This window comes from Hirundo rustica, chromosome 6, assembly GCF_015227805.2.
Source record: "Hirundo rustica isolate bHirRus1 chromosome 6, bHirRus1.pri.v3, whole genome shotgun sequence".
NCBI classification, from domain to species: Eukaryota; Metazoa; Chordata; class Aves; order Passeriformes; family Hirundinidae; genus Hirundo; species Hirundo rustica.
In genome coordinates this window covers 39,942,372-39,957,684 of record NC_053455.1, presented here as the reverse complement: position 1 = coordinate 39,957,684, position 15,313 = coordinate 39,942,372, and the positions used below count along the sequence as shown (strand labels likewise).

At 38.1% G+C, this 15,313-nt stretch overlaps 1 protein-coding gene across 29 annotated transcripts in view; it reads right to left on the bottom strand.

Moving 5' to 3' along the window:
- MADD (MAP kinase activating death domain) overlaps nt 1-15,313 on the bottom strand; it is a 72,286-nt gene that overhangs the window by 15,147 nt on the left and 41,826 nt on the right. For 16 of the 29 annotated variants that reach the window (XM_058420992.1, XM_058421002.1, XM_058420995.1 and 13 more), the window contains 11 exons: nt 10,763-10,816; nt 7,604-7,701; nt 7,182-7,265; nt 6,560-6,718; nt 4,975-5,083; nt 4,408-4,470; nt 3,897-4,017; nt 2,637-2,742; nt 1,560-1,670; nt 570-677; nt 315-479 (listed from right to left, as the gene is read on the bottom strand). In XM_058420992.1, coding sequence (XP_058276975.1) covers nt 315-479; nt 570-677; nt 1,560-1,670; nt 2,637-2,742; nt 3,897-4,017; nt 4,408-4,470; nt 4,975-5,083; nt 6,560-6,718; nt 7,182-7,265; nt 7,604-7,701; nt 10,763-10,816 — 1,178 coding nt within the window. The remainder of the gene's footprint in view (nt 1-314; nt 480-569; nt 678-1,559; nt 1,671-2,636; nt 2,743-3,896; nt 4,018-4,407; nt 4,471-4,974; nt 5,084-6,559; nt 6,719-7,181; nt 7,266-7,603; nt 7,702-10,762; nt 10,817-15,313) is intronic. The other 13 variants (XM_040066955.2, XM_058420996.1, XM_058421000.1 and 10 more) reach the window with 3 other exon arrangements.

Here is a 15,313-nt window from a genome sequence, read left to right as displayed (position 1 = left end):
AATATTTTTATTATCTTCAGAAGCCTGCAAGCTCACACAGTATTTAATAGTACTGATGCTTTTCTTCTTCTAACAAAAGAACTACATGTCATTTCTTAAATTACTTTCTGGCGGACAACTGCCTTCAAGTAAATGACAGGGCACATGTGCCAGCTTCAGATGTCAGTGCTGCTGAACAGCCACTGCAGGTCAGTAACCAGTGCTGGAAAGAGAGTGCTATTTGTTGATTAAACATGGAATATGACACACAAAGGATTTGTTTTCTTCTGTGTCGTTATCCCTGCAGTATTGTGCATATTAAATAAGACACAAACCTTCTTCGTGTAGAACTTGTTCAGTTGTGTCTCCTGACCATTCCTGCGCCAGAGGCAAAGCACTTTTGTTTTGGGACAGTAAGTCATGTTGATGAGTTTCTCATACCACCAACGTTCATACACAGTTCCAATGTTGCTCCTCAGCACAATACAGTCATCACATACCTGGGAGCAGAAAATATTACATAAGATTTTAAAATCTTTTTCTCTTATTTCTTTTGCTACGAGTTGCATTAGTATTATTCTTGTCTCTACCTCCATGAAAAATATGTCTCCTGTTGTGTCTGTCCCAGCATGTACTACAAAAGTCTGCTTCTTGATGTGGCGGCTGCCACTGGGTCTCACAGGGAGTTCCCGTCCATTCTAGGAAAAAACCCACATGCAATCATTAATGAACTTCGGAAAAAAAAATCCATTAGGTGACACAAATGAAAGAAGGAAGGTTTTTTAATAGTGTTTACTGAGCTTATTGCAGACAATTTTGGACAAAGCCGTAAGCAAGATACTGGAGTAAGTTTGATTTCAACAAGTGTGACTGTGAGACTTATCACAGCACACAACATTCACGTGGCACCATACTCAGCATGGGAAAGTGACGTGTCTGAGTTCTGGTATCATTGCAGTAAACCAGTCTGATTTCTCCCCATTAACTATAAGATAATTCTGTGTCTTTTCTGCGCAGAAAAATAAGTTCAAAATGTAGAAATTACCTTTAAAAAGAGCCTAACTTGTGTCCAACCTGGTGATGGTCCAAAACCAGCTAAATTTACTAACTGAGGTTTTATTCTATATTCTTATTGATCATTACAGGACATCAGATTTATTCTGTATGAATACTGGAAATGGTTTTGTACAGAAATTTATTGCTACAAGTCCTATAGAGGCCTGGAAACTGAGAGAAAGCTGAACACTTCTTCCAGTCATAGTAATCATAAAGGTTCCTGCCAGTAAAAGTTATTAAGAAAACATTAATGTTGCACAAAAGTGTGGTACATAAGTGTCATGCTTATACATATTTGTATTGCAGCTCTAACTGATAACTGTGTAACATTAAAACATTATAAACAGGGTCATATAGTCACAGTCTTTATTCTATACTTGTGACGAGTAGCATTTTAAAATTCAATTAATTATTTTTATCATTTTTAAATTAGTGTTGCAGAGAATATATGTAAGATTTTTCAGGCGATTTATTTCCTGCACTGTAGATCCCAGAGGTATATCACTCATCACTGTTTTACTCACCAGATTGGCAAGTTTGTCTAGAATATCATTTATTTGCTGGCTGTGCACCAATCCAATATGCGATTTTCCCATTAGACGACGCACCTTTTTCCTAATATCATTCTTGTTCACCTAGAAAGCAGATATACAGACACTTGCATACTCCTCTATTCATAGGAGGCAACTCCAGCCTCCCAACCATATCTTCGTTTCCATTGCTAAGAAGCAAAACAACTGATCTCCAGTTCACTCATGCTAGGGCCTCTTTAACTCAGCAGTACAGGACAATGTTGCACATATCCCACTTTTTCCAGTTACTGTGTAAGTGACGCTGTGCACAACAGATTTTCCTGCATGCCCATGTGCACAGCTGCAGTTCCACTACCCACCAAGAGCTTCTCCACCTCATCCTCTGCTCAGACCCAAGTTATGCAGCTGTGGAGCCCTCAACACAACATGGTATCTTTCAGAATTCTTATTCTTTCACCATGAGTTTCCTGGTCACTGGGCAGCGGCTATAACACTCCCCAGAGAGTCTTCAAACAACAAAAGGCTCTTCCTGAAGATGAGCTGCAGGCAAGCTCAGAAGCAAAATATTTCAGCCTCAAGTGCCATTTCAAAAGGCTACTATGAATGCCAGCCATTGATACTAAAGGCTTCAAAGACAGTACACTAATGTTTGAGAGCTGATTTCAAGCTGGATCAAACATTGTTTTTTAACGCATTTGCATTATGATCTTAATGTTGTGGAGTATATAAAACAAACTCAATCTGCTCCCTTCCTCTGGCAAGAATTCTTTGTGCTTGAAAAAAGTGTTGTATTTTTAATATGTTTTAAAATTAAAACCTACTAGGCTCTGCTATGCAAAACAAGAAAATAAAATACCAAAGTGCTGAGTTTGCAGGATTATGCTTCCCTTGATGGCTTGAATAAATTAATCTCTCTAGTAACAGAAAGCCTTCCCACTGTACAGTTTCTACTAGAAACTGCCCTTATTATCCACTGTTCTGAGTTTCATAAACAGAGATGTATGGTTTCAAGACACCAACTAAATATACTGCTTAAATCTGAGCAGCAATCTATCAAAAAGAAGTCACCTTTATCATAAGCATATAAGCAATCATATTATGCAGCAGTGTAGCCAACAAGCGATCCTCATCATCCTCCAAACGCTTTCGATCGTGTTCTCCCAGGGACAGATACCTGCAAGAAGAGCTACATCTGAAGCAGACTCACAGGCATTCTTCATCCACTTCACTAAAGCACTGGCAGAGGACACAGCACTGTTTGTGAAGTGTAGGGTAAATAAAACCTCTAAAACACTAAGTCAAATGGGCATTTTCCAGTAAAACACCATGATCGGTAATTAAACATTTCCCTTAATTATTAACTAGCTGAAGCAAATAACATCTGCTCAGTGGGAAATTTGTTAGTGGTCCACTGGGCTTATCCATTTCCTGCTCTCTGTAGTCACAGCTCTGTGACAATTATAACTGTCAGAAGAGGAACACACAACTCAGCACAAGAGCTACCCAGCATTAGAGCTTAAATACAGCTGCAAGGCGGAAGAACGCTGATGAAGGAAGTGCACCAGGCACTCTCTTTTTCAAGTAAGGTAGGCAGTTTCTGGAATAAAAGTTTTGAAACCAGCACCCCAAACCAACTCTTATTTTGGCCAGCAGATTTCATGTTCCATGACAGCATGGATGGAGGCAGTAGAGCTGCAGGTGGTAGACAAGAGCACAGAATGATCAGCTGTTAACAGAGCTGAGGGGAGGATGAGCAAGTTAGTCCAGATAGTCATCTCAGAGGCAGTCTGAGCCTGCCTCAGGCAACCACATAGATATTTCTAGAGAGTGGCTGAGGGGTTTCCTCATGGGGGTTTTTTTGTTTGTTTGTTTTAACTACAAGCTGTGAAAACACCTTTAAGTTACTTTGCATTTTGAGAAGGCTCAAAATACCATTTCTGGAAATATTTAATCCTTTCATTTTATATCAACACACTATTTATTATTCCAGAATATAGTCATCCTGCCACAGAAATCTCTTGCTTTACTAATGATCTAGTCTATTCCATCCATTCATATTGTTATGCTTGCATTACCCATTTCTCTGGAAGTATCTCACCACAAGAGTTAAAAAATATATATGCCATAACTAAAGTATTTCAGTATCAGGAGCTACTGACCAGCAGAGAGAGAAAAGGCTCTCTTTGGAATAGTCAGGTACAGTAACAAGGCTTACAAAGTGACAATAGCATGTTAAGTAGAAATAAAATAATTTTTTCCCCTTCTATTTTTACTATTTCAGACCCAGGTGAAACAATGAGGAGGAAAAAGGACTACTAAAGAATTTACCTGTCAATCATCTCCTGAGGTCCCTGGTCCATCCCCATTCCTTCTCTCTCTAACATCACAGCATCCAAAAAAGCATCTTCCCAGAACTGCATCTGATCCCACAAAGTTGAACGCTCTTTGCCTGTGCAATGTATAAAAAAATGACCATTGAGCATTTATTCCATTTACTCCAGTTAGATACTTTAATTACTGTTCATTCCCACTCCTTGAAAATAGCATAAGCCAACACACAATGAAACTATATTAAAAAATAATTTAGAAGGGCACTTGTAAACCACAAGCAATTATCACAACTGAAGAAAAGTGTAAAAGAAAAAACAAGACAAATCTCTCATTCTTATTAATGGCTCAATATTTTTAATCCCTTACAGTAAAGTACCTCTCATCTCTATTCTTTAAGGAGTATAACTTCTTCCACAAACTGTTAACACTGCCCAAAAGAGACAGGAATATCTCACACAGACACAGGTCACAGCAAACACACAGAGAAGTGGAAAGATAAGATTATTACTCAGAGAGAAGGTTTCCATTGCAGCATCCTCTAACTGGTCCCAGACAGATCCTTTATCCCTACCTGCACCATTCCAAGCAGGTAGGAACGATAAATGGGAAGGATGAAAAACACAGGAAGAGAGAGCTTTTGATTAACAGCAAGTCCAGACAAAATACAAAAAAGCCAATGTACTAATTGAAGGATACACTCGAAGCCCTTTAGTATTCTGAGTTTTGCCCTCTGTTCAGTGACTTAAGCAGAATGATCGCTTTCCATACATAGCTAACTTCCTTCTCCCCCTCTTCACACTGTTTAAGAAATTCATATTCAAGAAGAACAAGATACTTGGACAGACTTAATTTTATGCAAACTACACCAATCTCCTGCTGCACTTATTCAATTTCCCCAGCAAAACTTTGGCTTTACTTTGAATGGTCTGACATGCCTTCCTATTCTACCAGCATGGACAACAGTTAGAGGTTAAAAACAGTGTCAGGGAAAGTAAAAATTCCAGTCTGTCCTAGACATGATTTCATCTGAACCTCAACCTGAAAGATCCCCTCCCCACAAAAAAATGTAGCTTACCCAAAAGTCCTTCATATAGATAGACACGCTGGCTCCCATCCTCTGGACCTCTCCCTGGAGTACTCCCTTTGCTGTCCTTCACACTCTGCTTCAGGTTGTGAGACTTGGCCTGAAAATAATACAAGAGGCATTGGCAATTTAACTCTGCACCCTGCAGGGCCCTCTCTTGGGGTGTTTGGTTTAACAGGCACATTTTGCACGCTATACTTCAAAAAAGCTTCTCCTGCAAACATTCACAGAATAATTGTTTTGCTCAAAGAGCAGCATAATACACCTAAACATCTGAAGTCAGACAAAGAAAAATCAGAGAGACAAATAGAGAAATCAAAACAAAGAGGAGGAGTGCTTCCCTGAAGGAAAACTGAGGCAAAACAAAAATGCAATTCCCAGACTAAAGGAAAAGAAACTCATCCCCTATATTTCACGCTTATGCATTCATAAAGGTATGACATTAAGCAAATAATTACACATCATCTGGCCTGAAGAGTGAGAGCTGGGACAACCAGCCAGCAGGAACTGTGACAACAAAGCTGGCCCATTTATTTCTCTATCACCGGGTAAACTGCAGTGCGATATTTGAATACATGGCACATCCTATACACCCATCATCTCTGTTCTAAATCTCTTGCAAGGGTTCTTAGAATTCGACTTCGTTTCTATTTAGTTCTATTCTATTTAGTTTAGTAGAAAAATGCAGCAATGTTAAAAAAAGGTCTGACTCTTCAGTAATTGAGAGGGCATCCTCTTGCAAGAAAGGAAGCAGACATGGTTAAATCATTTTCATGCTTTTTGAAGAAATCTGCCATGAAACACAATGATTTTGTTTGTTTCTTAACATGAGAAGCAGAAGCCCAGTAAAGGCTTTTACAATCTTATCAGGATTATAAAATAATGAACCCAGACTAATCTTAAGGCACTACAATTTGTTTTCTTATTCTGCTGAGAGCTTGATTTAGCCCAATCAAGTGTATCATTATTTTCTTGGCAAGATGTATATTAGAGGTTATACATGATAATCAAGGACTTTACAAAATGAAGTGCTCACAAATCATTTGGATTTTAACACATAGAGATCTTCCAAATATAGGCAAATATATTTAAATGTTATGATTACACTTCAAATAGAACAAAAGTAATATTTTAAAGAAACAGAACAGCTGCTAAAACTAGAATGGATCACTCCTTTACTCTTTTCAAACAGCTGCTCCTAAGAATCAGGGAATTTTCCTCTTAGTTAAGGATGAACAATGTCCACCAATGTTGTACTGTCTCTGAAAGGTAATGTCGATTTGCTTGAGAGAAATACTGAATTAATATTAAACATCAGTAGAGTCTCTAAGGAGGTGGAAGATGTGAATCTACTATTTTCAATAATACTTTTATTGCACCAGTAAGGAAGAAAGGTATCCAGACAAAACTACATCTTTGACACTGTACTATTGTAAGTCATTGCTGATTAACCCTCAGAACTGAATCAGAGATCCTCTTCCATACATGCACACACATTGAAATATTACTATACAAGATACATTGAAAGAAAAAAAAAAAAAAAAAGAAGAAAAAAGGAAGTCTCCAACGCCCTTACAAAGATAGAGCTAGTAGCAGAGTTTGTCTCAATTTCACTGTCTGACACAGTTCCTCTGGATCCTGCTAAATTGCCACCATTTTCCACACTTGGGCCATCACCAGCATTGCTACTCAAGTCACTGTCTGCTCCCAATGTCTCTCCAGAACTGTTACTAACCTGTGGAGAAAAATAAAGCAATCACCTTCAACAGATAATACACCAGAGAATTTGTTTTATTTTTAATGCATTTTAATGCCTTTAATGCATTTTAATGCCTTTTTTGCTCTCAGGTTACCTTTTTAAATTTCTGGTTTTTATAGATTGTTTATACACACCTAAGACATATTCAGAGCATTGCTGCAATCCACCAGTTCCATAAATACACCAATATGTAGGAATATGTAACAGCAACGAGCACCATATATGAAGGCTGCAATCTGCCCATAAAGCAAGCACTACATACATTCTGTCAGACACCCATGCCTGCTACCCACTCAGAGGCTCTTCAGAGAGAACCCACGGAGTACATTATACGTGTGTGACACTGCTGCCACACCACACGAAATGTAGGCACAAAACGCCCTTCCCCACTTCAACAAGCATTCAATCACATCCAGACTTCACTCTGGGCATATCCTACCACAGTGCTGACTTCAGAATCCTGGCTTGTACTTCGGACCATAACTGTTGGTCCTCCACTGGGAAGAGAGTCAAAATCACTCCTCTGCAATCAAAACATATAAAGGACAAGAAGAGTCCCATTAGTTTTTACCATAAGGAAAGAGCATCACTGCCCATTCTTCTGGGCTCTTGAATCACATGCCTTTTGCTTCTTTAGTTTATTTAGCCAATCAAATAGAAATTGCTGTCTGAGCGTCAAAGACCATGGTGTCCTGTAACTGAGTTTACAAAAGCCAATGCCCTAGAGAAAGGGGAGAAGAAATTTTACCAAATGACCCTCTCAAGAATACTCAAACCCCAGAAGTCTTCCCATAATTAAGTATTGAATAGAAGAATCCTGTCTCTTACCACATAAATAAAGCAAGCATAGGAGCCACTGACCTGAGAACCTGAGGCCAAACTGAGGCCACTGTCTGCACTGATTTGGGATTTCTTCTCATCTGTTTCTCCCAGATCAATTTGTTTCACACCTTCTGGTCCTGGACAAAGGGAAAAGTAAATAATTACTGTACCAAGAAAAAACAGCATAGGAGAAAGCAGATGACAGACTGGAAGTGGGAACAGTACCAAGAAAACAGATTTGCTTTCTCATTTCTTTGATTTTTATTGTGTGTTTTATTATTCCTTGGTACTGAAAACAACAAGACCAGCAGAACACATCTGCTAATCTTCAAACGTTAGTTTGAATTACAAATACTCCGAAGTCCAGGAGTGAATATAATTAAATATTTATTAGCCATTCAAGAAAGATAAGAGGACAGACAACAGTCAAGTAGTTTCCAGTTACAATAACACATGCAGAGCAGTTGATTTTCAACTCCAGGAAGCCACTTCCTTTAATTCTTGGTAATAAAAACGAATACCTATTTGCTTAAAAGTCAGGATCTTTTTTTGAACAGCTAAAATGCTCAAAGTCCTGGACTGAGTTTTTTTTCGTTGCCCACTGCAAGTATCTAGGCAAAATACAGGCAACACATGACAAGAAAATAAACAGTGACAATTGGAGTTACCCAGTAAGATTTTCAAAGACTAAGCTTGTATGATGTTGCACTGCACAACATTCCCCAATTACATTAACAAATGGCTCTCCAGAGTTGGCAATCACATAGGTAGGAGAGAGAGAGGGAATTAGCAAGCTTTTAAGTCATGCATTCATTAACCAAACAATCCAAAAAAACAAAAAAGGGAAAGAAAGGATAAAGAACTTTATGTTCAATTTCCCATGCAGTTCTAGAATCGCATCATCTATTGTCCTCGGATGGGATGGCAGAAGGAAAAGTGAATGACGGAGAGGTAGAGCCTGAAAAGAAATCTGGATAAGCACTGAATGAAGTAAATAACAATGCAAGAAAAGCGTGTGTTATAGGCTGTACACAGAATGTTAATACTCTCAGAAAGGGAAGAGACTGAAAGCAATACTTCTGCCATAGCCATATCTGCCAACTATTCAGTAACAGGAAGACATGATCAGCTGCTGGAATATTTGTATTATATACCACGTCTATAGCCGGTATCCCTAAGCAAACAATGTCACTATCTCTGTAACCACTGATCACAACAACCTGGGAGTTATGAACATGTTTGTATTATATGTAATATTAGAGAGCATAAGACAGTGAAAAGGAAAGAAAAAGGGAAGGGAGGAGAGAGAGAGAGAGGGAGAGAGAGAGAGAAGGATAATATACAAAGATTTGTGGGAGTGAGTTTGAGATGGTATGTAAACTCATGAATAGCAAAGCCTTAAGCGGGCTGTGCAGACCATACTAGCTTACTACTCAATCATCAATTCCTCCTGTGAAGCGTTTACAGAGAGTATTCTTCATTTGTTATAATATTTTGTATCTAGACCCAAATGCTTTAGTTACTGTAAATCACCTCCTCAAAGACTCTAAGAAAGAGAAAGCATAAACAAAATTTATGAAGAAAAATAACTAAAAGTATCTTTTCTAAGAATTTGGAATATTATTTTCCACTGAAATACACACAGTTCACTCCTAGAAGTCTATTTCCACTCATTCAAGTGGTCATCATTTCCAGTTCTGGTACAGCAAAAAGTTTTAAATTTCTAATATTAGTACAGCAATAACACGAAATTTCAGCTGTGTGTTATAAGCAATTCAGGAGGTTCCTGTCCCAACATATAATTCAGATATGTTTCTGGCAGTCTGACTTTTGAAAGAATTTAAATTGACTGAAGCAGTTCAGATATTTGAGAGCCATAACTGAGTTTAAGGAGCACAATAGCCACAATTCCATTGTTGTCACTGTCCGTTTACAGGCACTTAAAAACCTCCTTCTCTCTTCTTTATGGAGCCATATGTCTAATACACATGGAACACTGAAACCTCAATTTATCCCCCCCAATGCAGGCACCTACCTGAAAGGCTCAGTTTGGGAGAGCAAGTGTGTGCATGTGCTATGTGTCAGTCTCACACAGTCCCACCTCAGCAGATAGCAATTCACAATTTAAGCACAGTAAGCTGTACTGCAGAGGTGCCCCATTCAGTGTCTCTGAACTAACTCTGGATGCTAATCTCTGCTTAACAGAAGTACTTAACTGAGGTGCCTAGAACTAAGGTGAGCAAACCCAGGCCTAGTCAGAACGTTAGGAACCTTCACTCATTCATCTCAGTTATTAATCCTTCCCAAACTGCAGTCTGTAAAATAGGCAGCATCAACTCTGCAAAGCACAAACTAAGCTTATGGTTAGGGAACACCTACCAAAGCACGGTTGTTATCAATTGGCTGTTGTCCTTATGTCGTATGTCCCTAATTACAACAGTGACAACCAAAAGAGCAAAACCTGGTACTGCACCTGCAGAGTATACATATTCAATATTTTATTCATTATCACATTTCAACAGATGTTCAGATTTGTGTAGATTTAGACTATTATTTAGACTCTGCAACAGCCTCAAACTATTTCACTCCTCCTTTACCAAGGGTTATGAAAAACAAAATCAAGTTGATTCCTTAGGATGAGGCTATTTTCTAGAAGCCATCACTAAATGCAATTCTTCACATACACCTTCTCTCTCCCCCTCAGAAGTATTTTTTGTTGCAGATTGACTGCTCATGGTTGATGCAAGTGAACAAAATTTGCCATCCCATGGCTTGAACAAACAGGAATTCCTCATTCTGGTAACATTTAATCAATCAACATATCCATGCCAACAATTTGTTAAACAAGATTTAACTTTTAAGGAAGGAGATGGAGTATCTTAAAATTCTTCCATATTTATCTGATTGGTGAGGATGCAGAACACCTGCTTCCTCTTCTTTGAAGGCAACATTCAGGGGAGGAAAAAAGAAAGGGGAAAAAAAAAAAAAAAAAAAAAAAAAAAAAGAGAGAGACATTTGAACACAATTTCCTCAGGGCAAACAGATCTGTTTGGTCTCTTTAATGGAGACTTTCTTGATAGATTTCTTGTGAGTATAAAAGCTGTGTGCCATAGATGCAAGCTCACCCTGCACCTGGGGAGTTGGCAGTTATGGGGAGGCTGGAGGAGTAATTTTCTACATTTTTTTAAATTTCCTTACTCGTTTTTTCCAAAGATTTTTGCTTTTTCACTTCCTGGTGCTTGTTCCACAATTCTACCCAAGATGCATTGAAAGCAGGAGAGAAAGAGAAAGAGTCAGCAGCTGGTCAGACAGGTGAAAAAGGGGAAAAAATTTCAAACAAAAACCCCACCCCTTCACCTCAAAAAAAAAAAAAAAAAAAAAAAAAAAAAAAAAAAAAAAAAAAGGCAGAATTTTATGACAACTACTGAGTGAAGGGTTAATTAACACCATTTTAAAAGAAACCAGTGTTAGCTATTGAGCACTGCATCATCTCTTAGTAACAGTATTCAAACATTAGGGATGACTTAATACATTGTGGTAGTGCATCCCTCCTCAGGCCACACTTTGACAGCAGTGAATCAACTAAGGAAAAACAGCTCTTATGAACACATAATTAATCACCTTTTCTAAGAAAGGCATTTAAGACTGTCACGTATTTACTCCTTTAAAATGTAGGCATCACAGAAGCTCTAATTAACAGAAACATTTTCTCTAGTTTATATCACTGAAAGGAGAAAGACACAAAAACAGCAGCAGCAATTCCAAAAATATTTAAGTGTAGGTTAACACAACATTTAACCAATATTATATCTTACATATTATCACATGGTTTACAAGTTATTTTTGACCTGACCACGTTCTCAATAAATGCCTGGCTCTGCCTATGAACCTGTCCAATATGCAAAGAGCTGAACTTCTCTGCATCCACTTGCTCCTATCAGGGTATAGAGAAGAGAAAATGGTGAAGAACTGAAATGAGCAAGATACCAGACATGCTTAACTCCCACTTCCAAAACTCAAAGTCGCAGCACTCTAATCAAGTTGACAAATTCCATAAGAGAATATATAACACACAGACCAGCAAAACAGTCTGAAGTTTTCTTAAAACTGAATTTGAAACTTAACCCTGGGACAAACCAGTGATGAGGCACTTGCACTTTTCTATCACTCACATGGTTCAACTCTCTGAAATGCAATCACCTTTTCTGCTCAGAAACATCAGATCATTCCAGGTGCTGGCCTGTTGCCAAAAGAAACATTACAAGCTGACATGCTGAGCTGACTCTAAGTGTTAGACACTGTCCTCTCTCACTAGCACCATTAAAACTGGGGACACTACAGAGGAAGACCCTCTTAGAAAAGTGGAAAAGAGAAGGAAAAAGAAGAAAAATGTTCTTTTACTGCTCTTTAAAAAAATTCCTGAGCAACTGAAAGGTCACTTAAGTGTGTTAGAAACCCATTCCACCCTGCAAATAGCAAAAATAAGACAGGCTGTAAATAAGTTCTATTGAGCAAAATGTCCACTGAAAAAAAAATTTAAAAGGACAGGTTACAACTGTGGAGGAAGGCTCCAAAGTGCTACAAAAAAAGACATCAGGAGTGAAACAAATGTAACAAGGTAGAAAAAGCTAGAAAGATGGCTTCTAATCTACTAATTTCTAGATCTGCTTCATGATTGATGGATGTTCCTTCAACTTTCATAAATAGACAGATGGATAAGATAAAATTGCTGAGGGATCCAAACAGCATCCTACAGGCTTATCAAGCTGAGTATACACTGACAAAGATAACAATCTCTAAGATGGACTGAATTTGTTTGTTAAAGGGCTTTGAAAACATCTGGCCTTTTCCATGCTCAGTCTATATGGCTTCATTTTAAAAATCACCAGTCTGAAAGCTACACCACCAGCCATTAACTTACTTTCAGCTGACTTGTCTGTTAATTTAGTGTAAAGTATATACCAGCACATTAAAAACAGACTAGATTTTACTTTCAACTACTTAGTCAAAGAAAAACAAAACTTCAAATAAACTCACAGGGCATAAAATACTACACCTATGGCTTTGTTACATGACCCTGAACTAAACAGCACTGCAGGTCCAAAAAGGACCTGATGCGGATGAAGCATGTAGCACTATCTTTTCTGTTTAAAAAAACCAGCCAAAACAAAGTGATCTGACCAGATTAAACAATTATTTAAAAAGTAGTAATGGAAACTTCAGTAAGTACTGAAATTTTCATTAGCAGTTATCGAAAGTTTGCAATAAACCAAACTTATCACTAACATAAAGGGATAAATTAATTAACTATCAACTTAAAAGCCACCAGTATCCTAACAAAAAGACCTACACTACAGGTGATGGCCTACACTGCAAGTGAACCCTGGAAAACAACAACCCCAGAAGTAAGCAATCGGTGAGTATCAGAAGCATCATCTTTACAATGAATTTTCTAGGTAGGAATTAGGTACCAAAGCACAGTCAGAATCAAAGTTCAGCTGCTAAAAATCCATCCCACTTCACCCCAGAAACAGGAAATCCTGTGAACTTCATAGCCATTGTTCATGTAGTACCAGAAAACTGCACAGATTCAACTACCACAGATTCAGCTCTAGATATGAGATGTAGTTTAATCATCACACTAACATACACCTTACATATGACTACTGCAAACAGAGCTATACGTTATTTTACTCCATCCTTCTGAAGACTTCTCATTCTACTATTTCTTCCTGTAACTAGGTAAAAAAGTTAGCAGCCCAATTTGCATTTCATCTATACAATACCAAGAGATTAATTTCAAGTTTTATTTACATATCTGCAACCTGAGGCTTTAAGTACCTTCCAAACTTCACAGAATCAAGAAACTGCTGAAGTTCAAACAGGCTTGTGGACATGATCTAGTCCAACCTCCCTGCTTAAAGCAGGATTGTCTAAAGCTGCCTACCACAGGACCATGTCCAGTCAGGTATTCACTTTCTCCACAGATGCAGAATCCACCACCCTTCCAGACAATTTGTTTCAGTGTTGGATCATCTTCACATAACAACTTTTTTTCCCATGTTTAAATGGAACTACTTTCAAATACATTGTTATTTCAGCAACATGTAAATGTTTACCAAGTGCTCTTCCCTAAATAAATTAGTTTGAATCAGAACATCTGCATTTCACAGCCAAGCCACAGCCAACACCAGTCCTGTCTTATTCTGAAGTTTCCATGACAGAACATAAAGGAAGAGGCAAGCAGCTTTAAATTATCTCTCTGCAACACAAGAGAAACATCCTTTTCTTCTAGATCACGAGTCAGACGAACATGGAGACTACACTGTTTTTACAGCAATTTCCTAAAAAGTGACTTGCATACCAGTCCATGTTTTGCAGTGAAAGACAAAAGCAGTTAGAGAAAAAGGCTTTAGGAATTCAAGTCTTTTGAACTTTGGTCAGTCTAGGTAAAACCATATCCTTCTTGTAATTTAGTTCCACAAAAGACAAGTGGAAACCATCATAGCATCAGAACCACCATAATGAGAATGCCTGTCCTTGAAGACTGTGAATTGTTTAAGGCTAATATTCTGGCAACAGTAGTTAACATGGCATATTATCACTTCTTTTGAAAAGTGGTTCTTATATTGCTTCACAAACAGGAATTATCTGATCTCTATGATTTCCATTTATTTGAGGCTTTAATTTCATCTAAGGGAAAGAAGCAGTCTTAGCAATCTCATCAAAAGATCTCTCTTCATTCTTTAAAAGAACACTGTCCTAGAGCCTGGTTTATTCTTAGTTGTGCCAGAAGCATACTTTCCTTCTTCTCTTCTACAGGAAAATAATGAAGTACCCAGAGCAAACCAAACAACTAACAGAAATGCTGGAAATCTGAATCTGAAATTCCTTCCGTTTCCTGACAGCTTTTCAAATAGAGTGCAAGACTGAGCAACTGCCTCCATAGATTACCTCTTTAAACAAGAAAGCCAGTGAAGTCAGAGGGGTTCAGTGTCAGTTCAGGACTCAACAGCACCTAGCCTGCAGTTATTATGTGTATAAGAATGAATGTCTGCGGTCCTGCCACTCAGCTCCTCAACAAACACACTCCCTTGTCTTATGCCACAAACTACACATATATCCTCACAGCACCACACTTTGACAAGATTAATCTTTCATACAGTGATTCCACAAAACTGTTATTTTAAACAGGCTGTAAGAAGCAATATCTATAATTTAACGTCATATTTATAGAGCTGACAAAAAAAATCCATATGCTGATGGTACTTCTCATGTTTACAACCCACAGCCCACAAGATTCAAGCTAAGTTGGTTTTTTTTTTCTTTCTCCTCCACCAAAAAAGTCTGTAAAGCCCTTTTTAAATAAAACAATTCTGAAAACCCAACTTCTAACTTTTTCCCAAGACATGGGGAAAAGCTATACCATCTGAGAGCAGACAGGATTATCTGCAGTGACCAGCCTAGCAGATGCTGTTTAGAAGAACACACATTCTATTTGCTATTGCATAGAAGGAAAATCCATCAGTCCTGCTCACTGAAACTGTAACACTTCAACTAAAATCTTTCTGGAAATTTTGTTGTTAACCAAGAGCAGATTTTAGAACCCACTTATATCAGGATACAACCTACATAATTCACAGGTAGCCAGCAATGACAGAAAACCTTTGTTTCATGTTTCCCTTCCACAGCTGCCCTTTCTGAAGTCCTGCTGTCCCTGTTCCTCTTTTGCCATTTCCCATTGCTTGA